The sequence below is a fragment of the Alosa sapidissima genome, chromosome 2, assembly GCF_018492685.1.
Source record: "Alosa sapidissima isolate fAloSap1 chromosome 2, fAloSap1.pri, whole genome shotgun sequence".
NCBI lineage: Eukaryota > Metazoa > Chordata > Actinopteri > Clupeiformes > Clupeidae > Alosa > Alosa sapidissima.
The window spans coordinates 22,178,919-22,196,689 of record NC_055958.1 but is presented as its reverse complement, the minus strand read 5'-3'; the positions used below and the strand labels follow the sequence as shown (position 1 = coordinate 22,196,689).

The window sequence follows — 17,771 nt, the reverse complement described above, 5'->3', positions numbered from 1 at the left end:
ATCCCAGTTATTTTCCCATTATATGCTTCTCCTAGGTTCTGAAATTTGGAAACATGGCATTTAATTTCCATTGTTATGCAGATGATACACAATTATACCTTTCCATAAAGCCCCATTAATTAACCCTGTTAAACAAACTTGTATGTATGTTACATGTATAAGAGATATAAAAACATGGAGAGAATATAACATGGAGAGAATATATATATATAAACTTCCTGCTTTTGAACTCAGATGGTTTTAGGTCCTAAAAAGATGAGGCAGATCCTATCCTCATCACAGGCTACATATAGTGATCTTCCACTGACCTCATCCACAAGTGCTAAAAATCTAGCAGTTATAATTGACCAGGACCTATCAATAAATAAAAATCACCAAAACGTCATTTTACCACTTAAGGAACATTTCAAATATAATGAAGTCCTTATCCTTACCAGACACTGAAAAATGAATCCACAGTTTTGTCACTTCAAGGGTAGACTATTGCATTGCTCTTTACACTGGCTGCAATAATACCTGTCTAAGGAACTTACAGCTTATACAAAATGCAGCTGCTCGCACACTCACTAGGACCAAAAAATATGAACACATTTCCCCCATCCTAGCATCTTTACACTGGCTACCTGTTAAAAGTCTCATTGACTTAAAATATTACTTTTAACATACAAAGCCATAAATGGCTGGGCACCTATAGTACCATATTACCCACCTAGACTGCTACGATCACAGAATACTGGACTTCCAGTAGAGGCAGAGCTTTCTGCTACAGCGCACCCCTCCTCTGGAATTAACTCTCTCCATCAATTTGATTAGCAGACACCCTCCCTAGGGAATAGCCACGCACCAGTAACAACAACAATAACTTATAATAACTCATTCACATACATAGTGTTAACGATATACTTCAGCCTACTTTATGTCATGTTCAGCCCACGGTTCAGTTCATAACGCCATAAAACTCGCCATCTAACAAGCTAATCTATATCAGGTTTAAAGACAATAATCACATTCATTTGCTCCATTTTTCACCTCAAAAGCGTTAATCACAAACCCATTGATAACCAGCACATCTGAATACCATGAGTTACCATGCTGAATGAAATGTATTTTATCAAGATAAAGTTTGTGTTTCCCCTCATAGCATATATCGTTAACACTATGTATGTGAATGAGTTATTATAAGTTATTGTTGTTGTTACTGGTGCGTGGCTCTTCCCTTGCCAGCCCAGTCCTGTGCCACTATCACTGTTCCAAACGGGACAGTGCAGTGGCACAAGCGGTAGGCGAGTGTGGCACGAGCGTGGACAGTGGCGTCTGTATAGCCTACAGTAGGAGTTTTTGCTCCAACTGATAATCCATTTTAGGTTTCAGTTCATTTAGTTTTCAGTAATTTTACATTTCGTGTTGGTGTTCTTGGTGTAATAATTTTGATTGCTTTGTCTGTCAAGTAATTTGTCAAATACATAGCGAAGTTTGCATGGAAGAGACTGACGTGACAAGAGGGCATTGCCTTTCATTAGGTCAGTGATCTTTGTAAGTAGGACAAATGTCTTTTTTTGGGTAACTGAAAAGTGTAGTCAGGTTAATAGGACATAGGTCACTCTGAAAGTAATCCCCAACAAAATTATTGTTCATGTTACATTTGTTTTTTTTGTGTGGACTTGTGGCACCCCCAACCAGCCTTGCAAATGGTTGGCTGTGTACTGTATGGGTAGCCTATGTAAAACTCTAGCTGGAGATGGCCTCTTGCTTACAGTAGGTTTCTGCTAATTACTTAATGTGTTGTCTCAAGTATACACTGAGTGTTACCTGCTCTGTTCTCTCCCTCCATTCTCCACTGTTCCTGTTCTGCTTATCCAGGACCAAGGATGCAGAGGACAAGAAGGGTGTGCGATATATGAGTGGAATGGTCAGATAAGATCATTTCTTATGTTTGAGGTCCACACAATGGGGGCCTTCCACAAAGGGAGTTGTGTTGATCCAGCATCTTCCACACCTCCCAAATGTGTTGCATCCTCCTTACCATGTCCCTCTTATAGGTGTACAGAGTATATGGAGAGCTATCCATTCCTTCCACATTGTGTCTTTGTGTAGTTCACACACAACTGTTGTTCAAACTTTGGAAACTGAAATCTTTTTATTTTTTGGAAACCTAAATGAGTGTCAGACCTCCTTTTTATGTTGCAGTGTCACCATACCTTCCTCCCAGTCTTCTTTGCATTTGTTCCTGTTCTTGTTTTAAACACACATTGAAAACTTAATAAAAAAATCTATTGAAAACCTAACATGTATCAGTCATCCTTTTCATGCTGTAGTCTCACCAGCCGGCTGAAATATAAGTTATAAGTATTTTATTGAAACAGTTGATTGCTTATTGAGTTACAAGTGTGTTATTGAAACAGTGGGTGCCTTATCTTGCAGTATTGATCAAACCTTTCACATTTAAGTTGTTGTTATGTGTTTTTGACATGTTTATGGCTAGTCTTAAAATGTTAGCTGTGTGGTGGCCACCTTTATGCTATTTCTTTAAAAGATCTGAACAGATTTAATGCATTGATCAAAGTTTTAACATTTAAGCGGTTAGGCTACTGAATGCTATTCATATATTTATATATTTGATAGACGTTTATTGCTAGTCTAACAATGATCAAAGTTGTGTGGTAGATGGGGGGGGGGGGGGGGGGGCACCTTCATCTTCATCATACCAAACGAACTGAAAAGGACACTGGATCTAATGTCCACACACAAAAAGGATACAAAATGCATAGCCTACGTTTTGACAAAGTATATGTAGCGTAATACAGGCAAATGTAGGAATCCAATAACAGCTTATGTCCAGCAAGGAAACAAACATTCAATGTTAGAACTACCAAAGAACATGATTTAGATTGATGTTGAAGACCAATTATACACACAATATGTAATTGACACTATAATGTAAGCATGCTAACACGTAATAACACTCGTTTTTGGCTTGTTGTAATGTTTCCCGTTCAATAACGCACTCGCTGCTGTCTATCCCATTGAAATAACACTACACGCAAAGAGCTGTTTGGAACTGTTGAAGCGTGCGTGAACCACGTGACCGCGTGTCGGCGACTTCAAAGAGTGTCGCAACTTTTTTTCTATGGCTCTGGGCCAATCTTTCCATTGTTGTTTCAAAAATTACCGCTTGACTGATTTCAAATAAGGCCCTTCACAAAGCAGTAGGCCTAGGGGTATTCACTAAGCTAACATGTTCAGATGAAAAAAGAAACTAAGTTGGATGTTCTGCCTGCACAAACAATAAAATATCTGGCAGTGGATTTGTAATATACGGTGGCGCATTGCATTCACATCACAAAACTATCTCGTAATTATGAGATAACTAGATGTACCGCAGAGCGGTACAAAATATGACCGCCGCCCAGTCCAGCACATGTTTTCCACAAAAATAAGTCACGCTGAAAGGCATATTTCTAACTGTCTATTTCTTACAGATCAAAACGAAAAACGATGGTTCCATGCTATCCATGTGGGGTTACATGCCCACCAAGTTTCGTGTACCCCGGTCTTTCAGTGTCCCAGGAATCCTTGTTGGTGTACGGTCACTAAATGTACACATAAATTATTTTATTCTAAGGCCCCCCATGAACGAAAGTCCATGAAACACGCACTTTCAATTTCGTGCAGTTTTGACCATGTCAGCCAGAGATATTATGATGAAAACACCTAATGTTTTGCTTTTTAATTTTTACTTTAGTGTGCCACTTAACTGGGTCCCATCTTCACCCAACTATTCCAGCTGTTCCTCAGCACCAGTTTTGTCCCTCAGGCCTGGAAAATGGCGACCATTATCCCAGTTCCTAAAACAACACGCCCCAAGTCACTCAATGACTTCAGACCCATTGCCCTCACCTCTTTATTATGCAAGTGCTTGGAGCGTCTAATGTGCAGAGAACTAAAACTGCAAACGTCTGAGCATATGGACCCCATGCAGTTTGTTTATAAAGCTGATCGAAGTGTGGAGGATGCCACTCTCACTCTTCTAGAAAAAATTCACAGTCACCTAGACAAGGCCAAAACATTCACCCGTGTACTTTTTATGGACTTCTCCTCTGCATTCAATACTGTTCAGCCCCATCTTCTGCTGGGACGCCTAAGTGCCTTGAAGGTCAGCCATAGTCTCATTCTATGGATTAGGGAGTCTCTGAGGGAAAGGCCCCAGCGTGTCCGTATGAACAATACCATCTCTGACTGTCTTGTCCTAAACACCGGTGTCCCACAAGGGTGTGTCCTGTCCCCCCTTCTGTTCTCCATACGAATGAGGTCAATTACAACAACAATGACTCTATACATCTAATCAAATATGCAGATGACATGGCCCTTGTGGCCTGCCTACAGGATGCCAACAGCCCTTCTTACTTTCAACACATCAACCATCTTGTCACCTGGTTTGACAGCATCTACCTTGATCTAAATGTCAAGACTAAGGAACTGTGCTTTGGAGGAAAGAGGGGAGCAGGCAATAAAGGACCTAACTTCATGCCCATCAACATGAAGGGGAAGGATGTGGAACAGGTCAGCAACTTTAAATATCTTGGGACAATTATAGATGAAGATCTTACATTCCAACCTAATGCAGACTACATCTTTAAAAAGGCAAGATAGTGTCTCTCCCTCCTCAGGAAACTGCGAAGCTTTAACACCAGCAAGCACACCCTGACCATGGTGTACAGATCACTCACTGAGAGTGTTCTCACGTTCAACATCATCTCCTGGTATGGGAACCTCTCAGTGAAACATAGGAACAAGCTGGCTCAGGTGGTAAACCAAGCCAGCAAAATTACAGGAGAAGAGCAGTTATAACTCCACACTCTATACAGCCGTTCGATAACACAAAAGGCCATCCAGGTCTTCAATGACCCCACCCACCCCCTTCATCCATCCTTTCAGCTATTGCCATCTGGCAGAAGACTGATGGTCCCAATGGCCAGGAAAAATGGGTACAAAAAGTAATTTGTTCCCTCTGCTGTGTCTATCCTGAACCAAGGCATACTAAAACTAGATATACCACAGAGCGGTACAAAATATGACCGCCGCCCAGTCCAGCACATTTTTTCCACAAAAATAAATCACGCTGAAAGGCCTATATGATTCTAACTGTCTCACTAAATTGCATTATCCACACTCAATTCTCACTGGTATCTGCTAGACAACAAGTACCAAAACATGATTAGTTCATAGATTTCACATGTAAAATTAATTTTATACAACCCCACCTCCATCTTGCCTGTTCATAATTCTGAGAAATTCTTGAATTGTGTGCATGTGTGCATGTACATGTTTATGTTATGTGTGTGTGTGTGTGTGTGTGTGTGTGCGTGCTTGTGTGTGTGCCTGCGTATGTGCCTGTGCATGCATGCGTACATATGTCTACTGTGTGAGTATGTGTCATACGTTTGATTACTGTGAATGTATGTGTGTGTGTGTGTGTGTGTATCTGTTTGTGCACATGTGTGCACATGAAATGGGTTAACTTTACCCCTGGAGGCAAACATGGTCAACCTAGGCCCTACAGTTCTCAAGATATTCACAGAGAACTGTGTCTGCCCTACCCTCCTTTCGGGGGGTCCAGTCCTGCGGGGGGGCTACAGATCAAAACGAAAAACGACGGTTCCATGCTATCCATGTGGGGTTACATGCCCATCAAGTTTTGTGTACCCCGGTCTTTCAGTGTCCCGGGAATCCTTGTTGGTGTACTAAATGTACACATAAATTATTTTATTGTAAGGCCCCCCATGAACGAAAGTACACAAAACTTGGCATGCATTCGGAGGGTGTCATAATGATCCTACACTTTTAATTTCGTGCAGTTTTGACCTTGTCAGTCAGAGATATTGTGATGAAAACACATAATTTTTTGCTTTTTAATTTTTAACAAGGTGGCGCTATACATGAAATAAGTGGTAATGGGATAGGTTGACATGCCCCCTTAAGACCAACATACAAAAAAAAGGTGGACCTCCTAGGCCCTATGGTTCTCGAGATATTCACAGAAAACTGTCTCCGGCCACCTACAGGCCAGTTGGTGTATAGCAACATAAATCAATTTATTGTGTGGCCCCCCATGAACAGAATTCCACGAAACTTGGCGTGCATTCAGAGGGTGTCATAATGATCCTACACTTCCAATTTCGTGCAGTTTTGACTATGTTAGGTCACAGATACCTGCGATTACAACACCTCATTTTTACTTTTTTGTGTTGTATGGAATGGGTTGACATGGCCCTTTGAGATCAACATACAAAAAAAAAATGGTCCTCCTATACCCTACGGTTCTCGAGATATTCACAGAAAACTGTGTCTGCCCTACCCTCCTTTCGGGGGGTCCAGTCCAGGGGGGGGGGGGGGGGGCTACAGATCAAAACGAAAAATGATGGTTCCATGCTATCCATGTGGGGTTACATGCCCACCAAGTTTCGTGTACCCCGGTCTTACAGTGTCCCGGGAATCCTTGACGGAAATTTGGACATGCGAAAAAGAAAAAGAAAAAAAAAATCTGACTAAACCTATATGACCGCCGCTTCGCTGCGCGGTGGTCATAATTCTCTCATAATTACGAGATAACCTGATTATTTTATGTGTGATGTGAATGCAATGCGCCACCATAGTAAGATAGCCTTACCTGACGACACAAAGCATTACCAGATCATCAGCAGAAGAGCATCTCAGCACAGTTCATCTATCCACTTTTTTTACAAACATGTATTTATTTGTTTGTCTGTTAATTAATCTGTAGCTGTGTCAGTGTCTACCTGTCTAACCCTTTGCTGTCTATTGCCAATAAGAGTATCTATAGGCTAAATATATTATTGTGTGGCTGTTATGTGTAACAGTAGGCCTAGTGGGTAAAAAGCAGCAGGGTCAGTGTCGAGCTACCACACGCACCATGTTCATTTGTGTTCTTATGGTCCAAGTCAAAACTGACCTGGAGACAGGTGGTCTAGTTTTTTTGCCAAGCTTGCACGGCTTCTGGCATAGATGGGATGACAGATGTCATAGCCTATCACTGAATATTTATATATAATCAACACTGAAATATTTCTGTGGGACAACTGTTTTGGTGAACTCAGATATCTTAGCTTAGGCTGTTCTCATTTATTAGCTGAATGAGTTGATTGAGCAAGTTTGTGTTGAGTTGGGGTAATCTGCATGAACTGTGTAGAGTGTTTAAACAGATCATAGAAAAGCTGTTTTGTAACATTTATAAATATTTCAACAAAAATATTTATTCCTAAAATACAGCAGCAAACCTACAGACATCAGTTGGCAAAAGTGACAACAATGGAAGAAATCCCTTGACCTGTCTCCAAGAATATCTCCCAGTGAACTTTGTCACATCTCTTTTAAAGATGACCCATTAGTGTGGAAGATGTTAATGTAAGACTTGACCTCATTCAGCAGATGAACTTGAACATCTACAAAATGAGAAAAACGACAAACAGAAAAAGCAATCTCTGAAAAAATATAGTTCCCATCTTAATACCTAACTGTTAGTTGACTCCTCTTACTTTTTCACCTCTAAACATCCCTCCCCTCAGCAAATGGAGCACAGCGAGATGTCTTGCGTGTAAATCATCTGTGTAACACATGTCTCCAGTGTAATTTGGTTGCCTGGGGCATTTTTATCTCTTTTTATCTGACTTCAAGATCTTTCTTACCTAATTTAAGCCTTCTGAAGTCTCCCTGCTAGCAGAATGTCAAGTAGGCAGATCTGTGCTTTGCTGGCTGGACTGGTGGGACTGGGCGCCATCATTGGCGCGACCATCTCCAACGAATGGAAGAGCACCAGCCGGGCCTCCTCAGTCATCACGGCCACCTGGGTGTTCCAGGGCTTGTGGATGAGCTGTGGTGGGAATGCCATCGGAGCCGTGCACTGCAGGCCTCACCTCACCATCTTCAAACTGGCAGGTAAGACACACACCTGCACTCATGTCACGACTCCAAGAGAAACATGCTGGGGGATTGTGTACGGGATTTATTGTGAAAACATACAAATATACATGTGTAAACTGTAAGAAATAAAACTAGATTAAATTCATATTGCTGAAGTTGTTCAGTAGCGGTCAATGTTGTCAGTGCGGCCAAATTTGTGCTGCCAGGAAATTGAGGCTTGTATGGGGATCATGATGTTGATTATATAAGAATGCCATTGTCCCTGTGATTTATTGGTCAAATCTGATTCTTTATGATTACAATTTGTATTGTAAGGATCAAGCTTCCAATATATTTCAGTGTGTTGATTTGAGTTGTGACTGTGCACAATAATACCCTAAGCAAGTAACTGACACTGTTATTAATTGGGTGTAAAAAGGATTATTACATCATCTATGTGCTTTGATACTTACAACCAAAGAAAAAAACATTACAAAGAAAATGTATCTGAAATGGAAAACTGCTATCATAAAATGTCTGAATGTTCATACAACCTGAAGGACGTCACAGTGTTTTCTGAAGTGTCTGTAAATATAGAACATATTTAGCCAATATGTAACCCCCTTTAGGAAACATTTAACAACCAAAGGAACAGAAAAGGGCGGGGAGATGACGGTGTATGAAACAACATTTAACCAATAACCAGGAGGTTATTAACCTTTAATTATTTGCAAATGCTCAGTGTATGTGATGTGAAACTGTATGGACATTATATGTGTTAACAGTTTCAGAGTTTCAGTTTTTACCTGAAGAGTCACAACAAGTCCTGTCAACAGTAACAGCTTCTGCACATACCATTTACATGTTTTGAATTTGTGTGTTTCTCACATGTGGAACACTTTGAACCCCCTAAACAAGCGAATATGGCAAAATATTGAAAGCATTAACTAATAGAATTTCCCTTCTCATCACACCCCCATGTGGCGATATATCAGTGATATTAAATGTAACCACTAGATGGGTCTCTAACTCATTGAATACAGACTCTAAGTAAACATCATACATTAGCACTAAAGAGTTGTACATGAAAAAAACAAAACCTCAGAGTGAATTTATTATTTTTATTTTGTTGCTGGTTAAAGGTTTTTTTTCAACCCATCTGTTCAAGTGGAGCCATCACGTTCTAGTGCATTTTAGAGCTCCATTTTCTCAATCGTGGGGTATTGAAGATCCATCGCCTTTTAACATTACTCAGGAGACAACATGAGCAGTTTAGTGATAAATAGTTAATAAGTGACTACATTCATGTTATTTTTAACACTCCTTCCTGAATATGGTCGTTATGTCTGACCTTCCCAGGACTTTTTCCTTTAAACACAAAAGTTATTTGGGCCACAGTGCACCCCAAACATGTCAAGGATAGAAACACCAAGTATCTTACCACAGACTCCTGGATAATGACTACCTTTTGTCTGAATGATGTGATCTCTTCCTTGGTCTCTTATCCATGTGCCATCAAGCCCTCTCTGCTTTGTGACACAGGATGACGTCATGATTGCAATACCACCGGGGGTGGTGGGAATTACTCAACAGGTGATGACCATATCCCTCCCTCAGAGTGTCACTCAGTGCTGAGTATATTAACCAAGCACTGCACAATGCCCGGTTGACCAGGACTACGTTTACGCCACACCAGGGTAGCTCTCCTGGGAAGACTCACCCACACACCAGCCACCTTTTCAGTAGATCTTGATCAGTTCATCTTTGCGGTGATCATGAGCAACATGGTGACAGAGATTGTTGCCTTCATGCTGAGCACATCAGGCTGGGTCCTCGTCTCCTCCACCTTACCCACAGACTACTGGAAGGTCTCCTCTCTTGACGGCACCGTCATCACCACGGCTACCTACTGGTCAAATCTGTGGAAGACATGCGTTACAGATTCCACTGGAGTCTCCAACTGCAAGGACTTCCCTTCAATGCTGGCGCTGGATGGTCTGCTGCCTTTTTCTCAATCATATTTCATCTCATCATATATTTCAATTTCTCTGATCTTTAAAGTGCAATAACTCAAGGACATTATTGTTAACCATCAGTATACACTGTAGGAACTGAAGGGACATAACTTTGGATATGCATTGCATGAACATAAATCTTCTCTTCATTCTGTAAAAGTAAAATTGCAATAATCCAAAGGAATGTTGTTAATGTTCAGTTGGAGACCCTATAGTATAGAAATATATGCTGTTTGTGAGACTCCATGGTCACAGCAAATGCCAGAGGGTCTTAGATGTTTTGATCATTTTAATTAGTCTATGTGTGATTCTTTTTTAAATCTCAGGCAACTTTCTATATTTGTAGGGAATATCAACATTTTTATTTGTCTATAATTTTCCAGTGTAGTTCTTCAATCTGCTTATAAGACAATATCCGAAACATTATTGGCGACAAGCAATATAACTATGTGCAGATGGGCAAACCGTTTTTAGATGGCTGAGCACAGCCCCAGTTCCTTGATAGGGATCAGTGGTTGCATCCCTCCACACCAGATTTCCAGGACTCATCTCTTCTGAGAATGTCTTGAATATTTTCCAGGGCTATTACAACAGGTGCAATGTGAAGTGCTCAGCAAGCTGACACGTTTGCCCTCTAGGATGTAAATGTTTAGCTTCACTTCACACAGCTAATGGTTCTAAATTTGATTAACTATGAGCCTGAGGCTGATGTTATCTATGGTTCACTTGTTTTAAGGTGCCACCAAGCTAATTTTCTTATCAATAAATCACAGCTTGGGGACACTGCTTTATGTTGAGTGAAAATTCATTCACCTGACATGATTAGTTGGTTTCTGAACTCAAAATATGGTAGCGTTTATATATGTATAGGGGCAGGTGGTATATCTGACCTCCACTTTAGCACTGCTAGCATTATCTCAGCTCTCTCTCTCAAATGAAACATGAATATGATGTTCATGTTCATGATTCAAACATGTTTCAGTTATTTTCACGTTGTCGTTATCATGGAACATTATAACAAAGATCCTTGATTACTGTTCTCTGCTTCAACCCTCTCTGATTATAATAATGGTTTGCTCATGTCTCTTAGCATAGCCACGATATAAATAATCATTGTCATAATGTAAAATAAGTTGTTCACTGATATAAATATTTCACTGGTCTTGTACATTGAGGTATGCCTGCTTAATTATTTGTCTTGATAGTGATCACCATGAACATCGTGTAAAGAACATTATGTGTCTCCTGTTGGACAGGTTACATCCAAGCGTGCCGGGGACTGATGATCTCTGCTATCTGTCTGGGTTTCTTTGGCTCCGTCTTTGCTCTGATTGGTATGAAATGCACCCGCATTGGTGGAACTGACCAGGTCAAGGCCCGGATAGCCTTCTTTGCAGGATTCAATTTTATACTCGCTGGTAATTACATGACCAAACACCTCACTGACACATTTTTTTTTTGCTTGGTCTTGTTTGTAAGAGGTATTTCATTTCTCTACAGGTCTGTGTTCTTTGAGTGCATGCTCACTGTATGCACACAAGATAACTTCAGAGTTTTTTGACCCTATGTATATCGCACAAAAGTGAGTGATCTTTTCTTAGGTCACAGAACCATGCCTTTTTAAATCTTGATATTCATAAAGCAATAACAGCATTATCCCAAACCAGGTATGAGCTTGGTGCTGCCCTGTTCATTGGCTGGGGTGGTTCTGCACTGTGTATTTTAGGAGGAGTGGTGCTTTGCTTCTCTCTGTCTGATGGGCTAAGCAAGAGGTCAGTGTACATATCATCCAATGACTTCACACCTTTAAATTAACCTGCAACCATCATCAGCTCACATACAGCATCTGCTCTCTGTCCATGAAATTACAAAACCTTACACTCAGTTACACAACATGACAGTGCCATTACAAGCATGCATAATGATTAACCATGCGTCTTCAAGCTTGTGCCCATATGCCATGCTATTACCTGTATTCATGCTCACAGGCCAAATATTCACATTTACAATAATGACCAACACCCCACCCTGCTGTCGTCCTCTGCAGTTCAAGTCATTCTGGGAGGGTGTACGGCTACAACGGAGCCACCTCCATCATGTCCGCTCGCACTGTGGACCACAGACATCCCGTCAACTACAGGAGACAACCACCAGATTACAGCACCAGCTCTCAGCAGTTTGATAAGAACGCCTACGTATGAGATGAGCTGAGATGAAGTCCGGCCTACAGAAAGGAAGAGAGAAACTTAAAAGTTCGATTCTGCTGTGACTCCCATGAGATTCTGTTCTATTTAAATCTGTGAGTTTTTTGTATACAGTTTTTACAATAATTAATTAAGTCCTAATATTACATTTTTAGCGTCAACATCAACATTTTAGCATCATAATTGCATCAACAAGCACATTGATTGTGCAGACTGCAGAGTATTGCACCAAGCTATCTTCTTTTTATTTAAATGTTTTGTTTTTATTTATGGATTTTGTATAATAGTATAATCTACAGTATCATCTAGCCTGAGGCTTTAAGATACCATGCAAAGCATGTGGTTGGATCAATAAAAGATGACATTTGAAGGTAAAATATTCTGCACTTTTAGCAAAATGCCTATAGATGGCAGTGACAGCATATTCACTAGAGGGTGACAATTTTTCGGGACTCCCGCGGGTCACGGGATTCCTGCGGGTTTCCCGCAGTACGGGAGTAAATTTCACTGTTGGTAACGTGATTGGGACAGGACAGGAAATAATAAACGGGAGCTGGCGGGAAGCCAGAGATTAACTTAAAAAAAATGACGCTGCAATGCAGTGAGTGCGCCCAAAGACGTGAGGCATTTCGTTTTAGAAAAGAGAACCAATTACAACCCACAATACTGTGGCGAGCGCTCGCGGAAAGATGCAAGTGAGTCAGATTATCTTAATTTACAACCCTTGCGTCCCTTACACCGCACGACCACAAGGTGTACTGTATTTATTTAGAATCAGACATGAACACTCAATATTAGAATACTGGCCAGACATAGCCAAACACACTAAGATAATCAGTCGTGGTGGTTAAAGTATTAGTAAAAGTTAACATGAACTTGACACTGTTATCAGTCACACACACACACTGGAAACCACAGAAGGCAAATGAACATGCACATAACAACACTAAAACGTGACTTTTATCTTAACCATAAACAGTTCCATGAGCCTTTGTGCTAACTAGCTCAACTAGAATGATGTCTCCCTCCTCTGGTCGCTACATAGCCCCCACCTGAGGGGTCAGCCGTCCTTGGCGACCCCATCACTCAATACAAAGTCCCTCAAATGTCCAGGCTGTCTCCGCTGTCGGGCAGGCCGTCTGGGGCTCACAGGAGGTGCAACAGGAGGAGAGGCATTCTGATCAGCCTGTCCCCCTCTCCAACTAGAGATGGGGCAAGGGGCCGGTGAGGTGAGAGTCTGTCCCGGTGCAGCATCACCTTGCGCCCCTGGCCGGGCATGCGCACCCGGTACACCACTTCAGACAGTCGATCCAACACCTCCCCGGGCCCTTGCCAGTGGCTGCGGAGCTTGGGAGAAACCCCCTTCTTGCGGACAGGACAATAGATCCATACCTTGTCCCCTGGTACAAAGGCCTGCCCCTGACATCGCGTGTCGTAAGCCCTCTTCTGTCGTACCCCAGCGTTGGCCTGGGCCTGGCGGGAGTAGTCATGGACCACCTGAAGACGATCCCTCAGTCTACGAAAGTAGTCCATTTCTTTTCCCCCAGCAATCTTGGGTTCAGGCAGGGCGCCAAACACCAAGTCAACTGGTGTCCGGAGCTCACGCCCAAACATAAGGGCAGCAGGCGTGCACTGGCTGGACTCCTGGACTGCAGTGCGGTAGGACCACAGGACTAAGGGCAGGTGGCGGTCCCAGTCACGCTGGTGTTGACTGGTGAGGATGGCGAGTTGAGTGGCCAGGGTGCGGTTGAAACGCTCCACCAGCCCATCGCTTTGAGGATGAAGCGGCGTCGTCCTCGTCGTGTTCACCCCAAGCCGTCGACAGACCTCACCGAAGACTTGGGACTCAAAGTTCCGCCCCTGGTCACTGTGGAGCTCGGCAGGGACCCCGAAACGGGCAAACATCTCCTCCACCAACCTCTCTGCTGACGTGGGGGCGCTCTGATCTGGCACCGCATATGCCTCGGGCCACTTCGTGAAGTAGTCCATGGCCTCTCAAGGACATACCGGTTGCCAGAATCAGTGACCGGGAAGGGCCCAAGGATATCCACTCCCACTCACTCCATCAGAGCTCCCACTTAGTACTGCTGCAGAGGGGCATGAGAGTGCCGTGTTGGTCCTTTTTGGGCGGTGCAGAGGTCGCAGCAGTACACATGTATCTCTACATCTCGTCGGCAGCCAGGCCAGTAGAACCTCCCCCTGAGGCGGTTAAGGGTCTTGGCGTTCCCATAGTGCCCCGCTCCTACTGAGCCGTGGAATGGTCTGGAGAACCTGAGAGCGGAGCGCCTGGGGCACTAGAAGCTGCAGGAGGTCATTTCCTCTTCCAGGGGCCTGCCATCTCCGGTAGGCCAAACCGTTGTGGAGCTCGAAGTTGGGCCTTCACCTCAGTCCCCAGCGACAACGACGTCTTTGTCCATGCAGGGCGTTGCCCCACCTCCAGCCAGCCTCGCAGCAGCGCCAGGGCGGTGTCTGTCTCCTGCTGCCGCCTCAGCTGCTGAGTAGTAAATGGGAGCAGCCCCTCTTCATTGGCAGAGAGGTCGGCAGTTGCCACCACTGTTGTCAGCTGGCCCCGTTCTTCCTGCCGCTGGCAGTACCGACACTCCAATGCTGCACAGGGGCGCCTGGAGAGTGCATCAGCGTTGCCTTGATGTCGCCCCGCCCGATGCTGGATCTCAAAGTTGTAGCCCTGTAGCACCTGACCTTCAGGGTGCTTGAAGTTTAGCAGCCATGTGAGTGAGGCGTGGTCTGTGCGGATGAGGAAGTGGCTGCCATGCAGATATGGCCGGAAGTGTCGTAGTGCCACGACCACTGCCAACAGGTCGCGTCGGGTGACACAGTAGTTCTCTTCTGCCCGACTCAGGGCACGACTGAAGTAGGCTACTGCGCGCTCCCCATCTTCTGCCTGCTGTGAGAGGACAGCTCCGATCCCCACATTGCTGGCATCTGTGTCCACGATGAAGGGCTGTTGAGGATCAGGGTAGGCAAAGGCTGCAGCACAGGCAGTGTCCCAGGCGAATGGTCGGCCCTTGTCGGTCAGGCGGTGGAGTGGGCTGGCGATAGTTGCAAAGTTTCTGATGAAGCGGCGGTAGTACGACGCCAGGCCCAGGAAGCTTCACAGCTCGCTGATGTTAGCTGGGGTGGGCCAGTCGCGGACGGCAGCTACCTTTTCTGGGTTGGTGGCTACACCGTGGCCACTGACGATGTGGCCCAGGAACTCTGTCTCCCTTGTCAGCAGGTGGCACTTTGCAGGGTTCAGCCGCAGCCTGGCCTGCCGGATGGCGGTGAAAACCTCCCGTAGATTTGACAGGGCCCTGTCAAAGTCGTTGGCATGCACTAACAAGTCGACGACACAGCGGCTCCGGGGTACATCTGCCAGCACCCTCTCCATCAGCCGCTCAAACGTAGCGGGTGCATTGCAAAGCCCGAGAAGGCATGACGCGGAACTGCCACAGACCCTGCCCGATGGTGAAGGCAGTCTTTGGTCTTGCATCTGGGGCCAGCTCCACCTGCCAGTAGCCACTGCACAAGTCTAAGGAGCTGAACCAGCTGGACCCCAGAAGGTAGCCAAGGGCAGGGGTCCCCAACCTTTTATGTACCATGGACCGGTTTGGGGTTCGGGGGTTCCATGTTCCATATGTGTTGTGCATGCATTACTTGAAAAGAACTAGCTCCAGTTATGTATGAACAGTGACGGTAACAAACTCTTTAAAACAGGGATGTCAAAGTCAAATACATTAGAGGGCCAAAAAACCAAATTTGCTACAAGCCGAGGGCCGGACTGGTTCAATGTTTATTAAAACATATTAAAATGACTGCACGTAACCTATTGAACCAAGACTTGTACTGTATTTTATTTAATGATTAAATGAATAATGACTGTGACTGAAGTGCAGGCACAAATGTACGATTTTTCCCATCCTCACCGACCTTGTCATAAAACTTGTTTAAATGATCATATGATGCCTCATTGCTGCTTTGTCGTCTACATCAGCCTTTCTCAAACTTCTTTGACCTGAGGCCCAGTCAAGGCATACTTTGGGGTCATAGGGCCCACCTACATGAACCCACCCCCTCCTCCCACCCCCTATTAAATTATCATAATGATATCACAATTATTATTATTTTTATACTATATTGCTATACATGCACTTCAAAACAGTCAATGTTTAAAGTGCTAAGATTGTTCACAAAAGTTTGTGAAAACATGCACATCAGAGTACTGCTTTACTAATGTAAAATATAATTAGGCCTACAATAGTTTCATTGTTTTTGCATTGTTGCATGATGCTTGCATGAGAAATACTTCTCTAAACAACAGCAGTTATATGGGTGCCGTTGTTTTGGGATGTTTCCCTCATGCAAGCATCATACACTGATAGAATATTTAGATGTTATTTAATTACATTTAATTTGAATGCCTGAATGTAAGGATTCAGGAGACACAATACCAGCTTTTGTAAATGGTAAATGGCGGATCAGATCATGCGTAAATCACTGATCTGGAGATCTTTAACTATCTTTAACTAAGACTAATTATAGCTTTTGGCTGACTTTAATAGGCTACTTAATGCCAAACAGTGTTTTATATAGTCTGTGCTCTGTTTTTTATGGAAGTTGCATAAATCCATGTCGTTCTATTAAATGTCATTTCATTAGCATTCCAATAGGTTGAAGCTTAGCTTTGCTACCAACGTGCACACGCATGCATTGAATAAACGCTCATACCATGACTTAAAGGAATTATCCGGAGTAAAATGCACTTTAGATCAATTTACGGATGATTGGGAGTACATACGTTGAGTTGACATCAAAATCATGTCATTCGGATGGGTTTTGAGAAAGTTCGATGTTACCGTTTTTAGTCAAAACTCGTTAGCGTGGAAGTGAGAAGGGCATATTATTTCGCCGCTACAAAACGCTATTTTTATACCTCTTCTACAGTTCCAAACAACATTACACTTACGTGGTAGTGAGTAGAGGGTCCCTAAAGCCAAACCGAAGTATCCCGAGGTCTTTATGTGGTCGGATAGAGAGTCCAGAATGAATTTCATCAAGCCAGTACCTTTCCGGAAATCTTTGCTGTCATCTTTAGGGGAAAGTCCGTAGGAGTCGATTGCCAAGTGTGCTCTGGAAATTTACAATTTTGTCGCCGTTTAAAAAAAAAAAAAAACATAGTCCAGTCCATACAACTTCATTTCAATTTCAAAAGAAATACTGGACTATGTTTTTTTTTTTTTTAAACGGCGACGAAATCCGCGGCTCCTTGACCAATTGCGCAGCAAATTATCAGACGATGGCCCGGGAATAATTTCAGTCTGCAGACCATTGTCCACATTGCGGACCGCGGCCCATAGTTTGACAAATGGTGACCTGCATGCTGCCATATTAAGGCCTTTTCACGGTGTGTTTTAGCCGGGTTTTCGCGTGGAAGGCTTTGTAGAAATCTGGCACCCTATTCAACGAAGTTAAACTGAAAGAGCGTGCCGTTCACAGACACCAGAATGAACGAGTTCACAGTAACGTTCATCAGGCAGTAGTAGCCTAATACAGTACGTTCAGTTCACGTTCGCTCAAAATACATATGAATGAGTGACTTTCGTTCAATGAACGCGTTTAGGCACTGGGGAGGGGGGTA

The 17,771-nt window shown here is 43.4% G+C and overlaps 1 protein-coding gene across 3 annotated transcripts; it reads left to right on the top strand.

The window, feature by feature from the left end:
* Positions 1-7,345: 7,345 nt before the first annotated feature.
* On the top strand, positions 7,346-13,011 carry LOC121685244 (claudin-10-like). Of its 3 annotated transcripts, none has more exons than XM_042065681.1 (5): positions 7,346-7,953; positions 11,189-11,350; positions 11,433-11,514; positions 11,600-11,704; positions 11,980-13,011. In XM_042065681.1, the coding sequence occupies exons 1-5, from the start codon at positions 7,740-7,742 to the stop codon at positions 12,131-12,133; spliced, it is 717 nt and encodes a 238-aa protein (XP_041921615.1). In that variant the 5' UTR covers positions 7,346-7,739; the 3' UTR covers positions 12,134-13,011. The 3 variants fall into 3 exon arrangements, with proteins under 3 accessions (XP_041921615.1, XP_041921606.1, XP_041921624.1); XM_042065672.1 differs by lacking the exon at positions 7,346-7,953 and adding an exon at positions 9,562-9,912; XM_042065690.1 differs by lacking the exon at positions 7,346-7,953 and adding an exon at positions 9,562-9,912 and having other exon boundaries at positions 11,600-12,071.
* Positions 13,012-17,771: the final 4,760 nt, after the last annotated feature.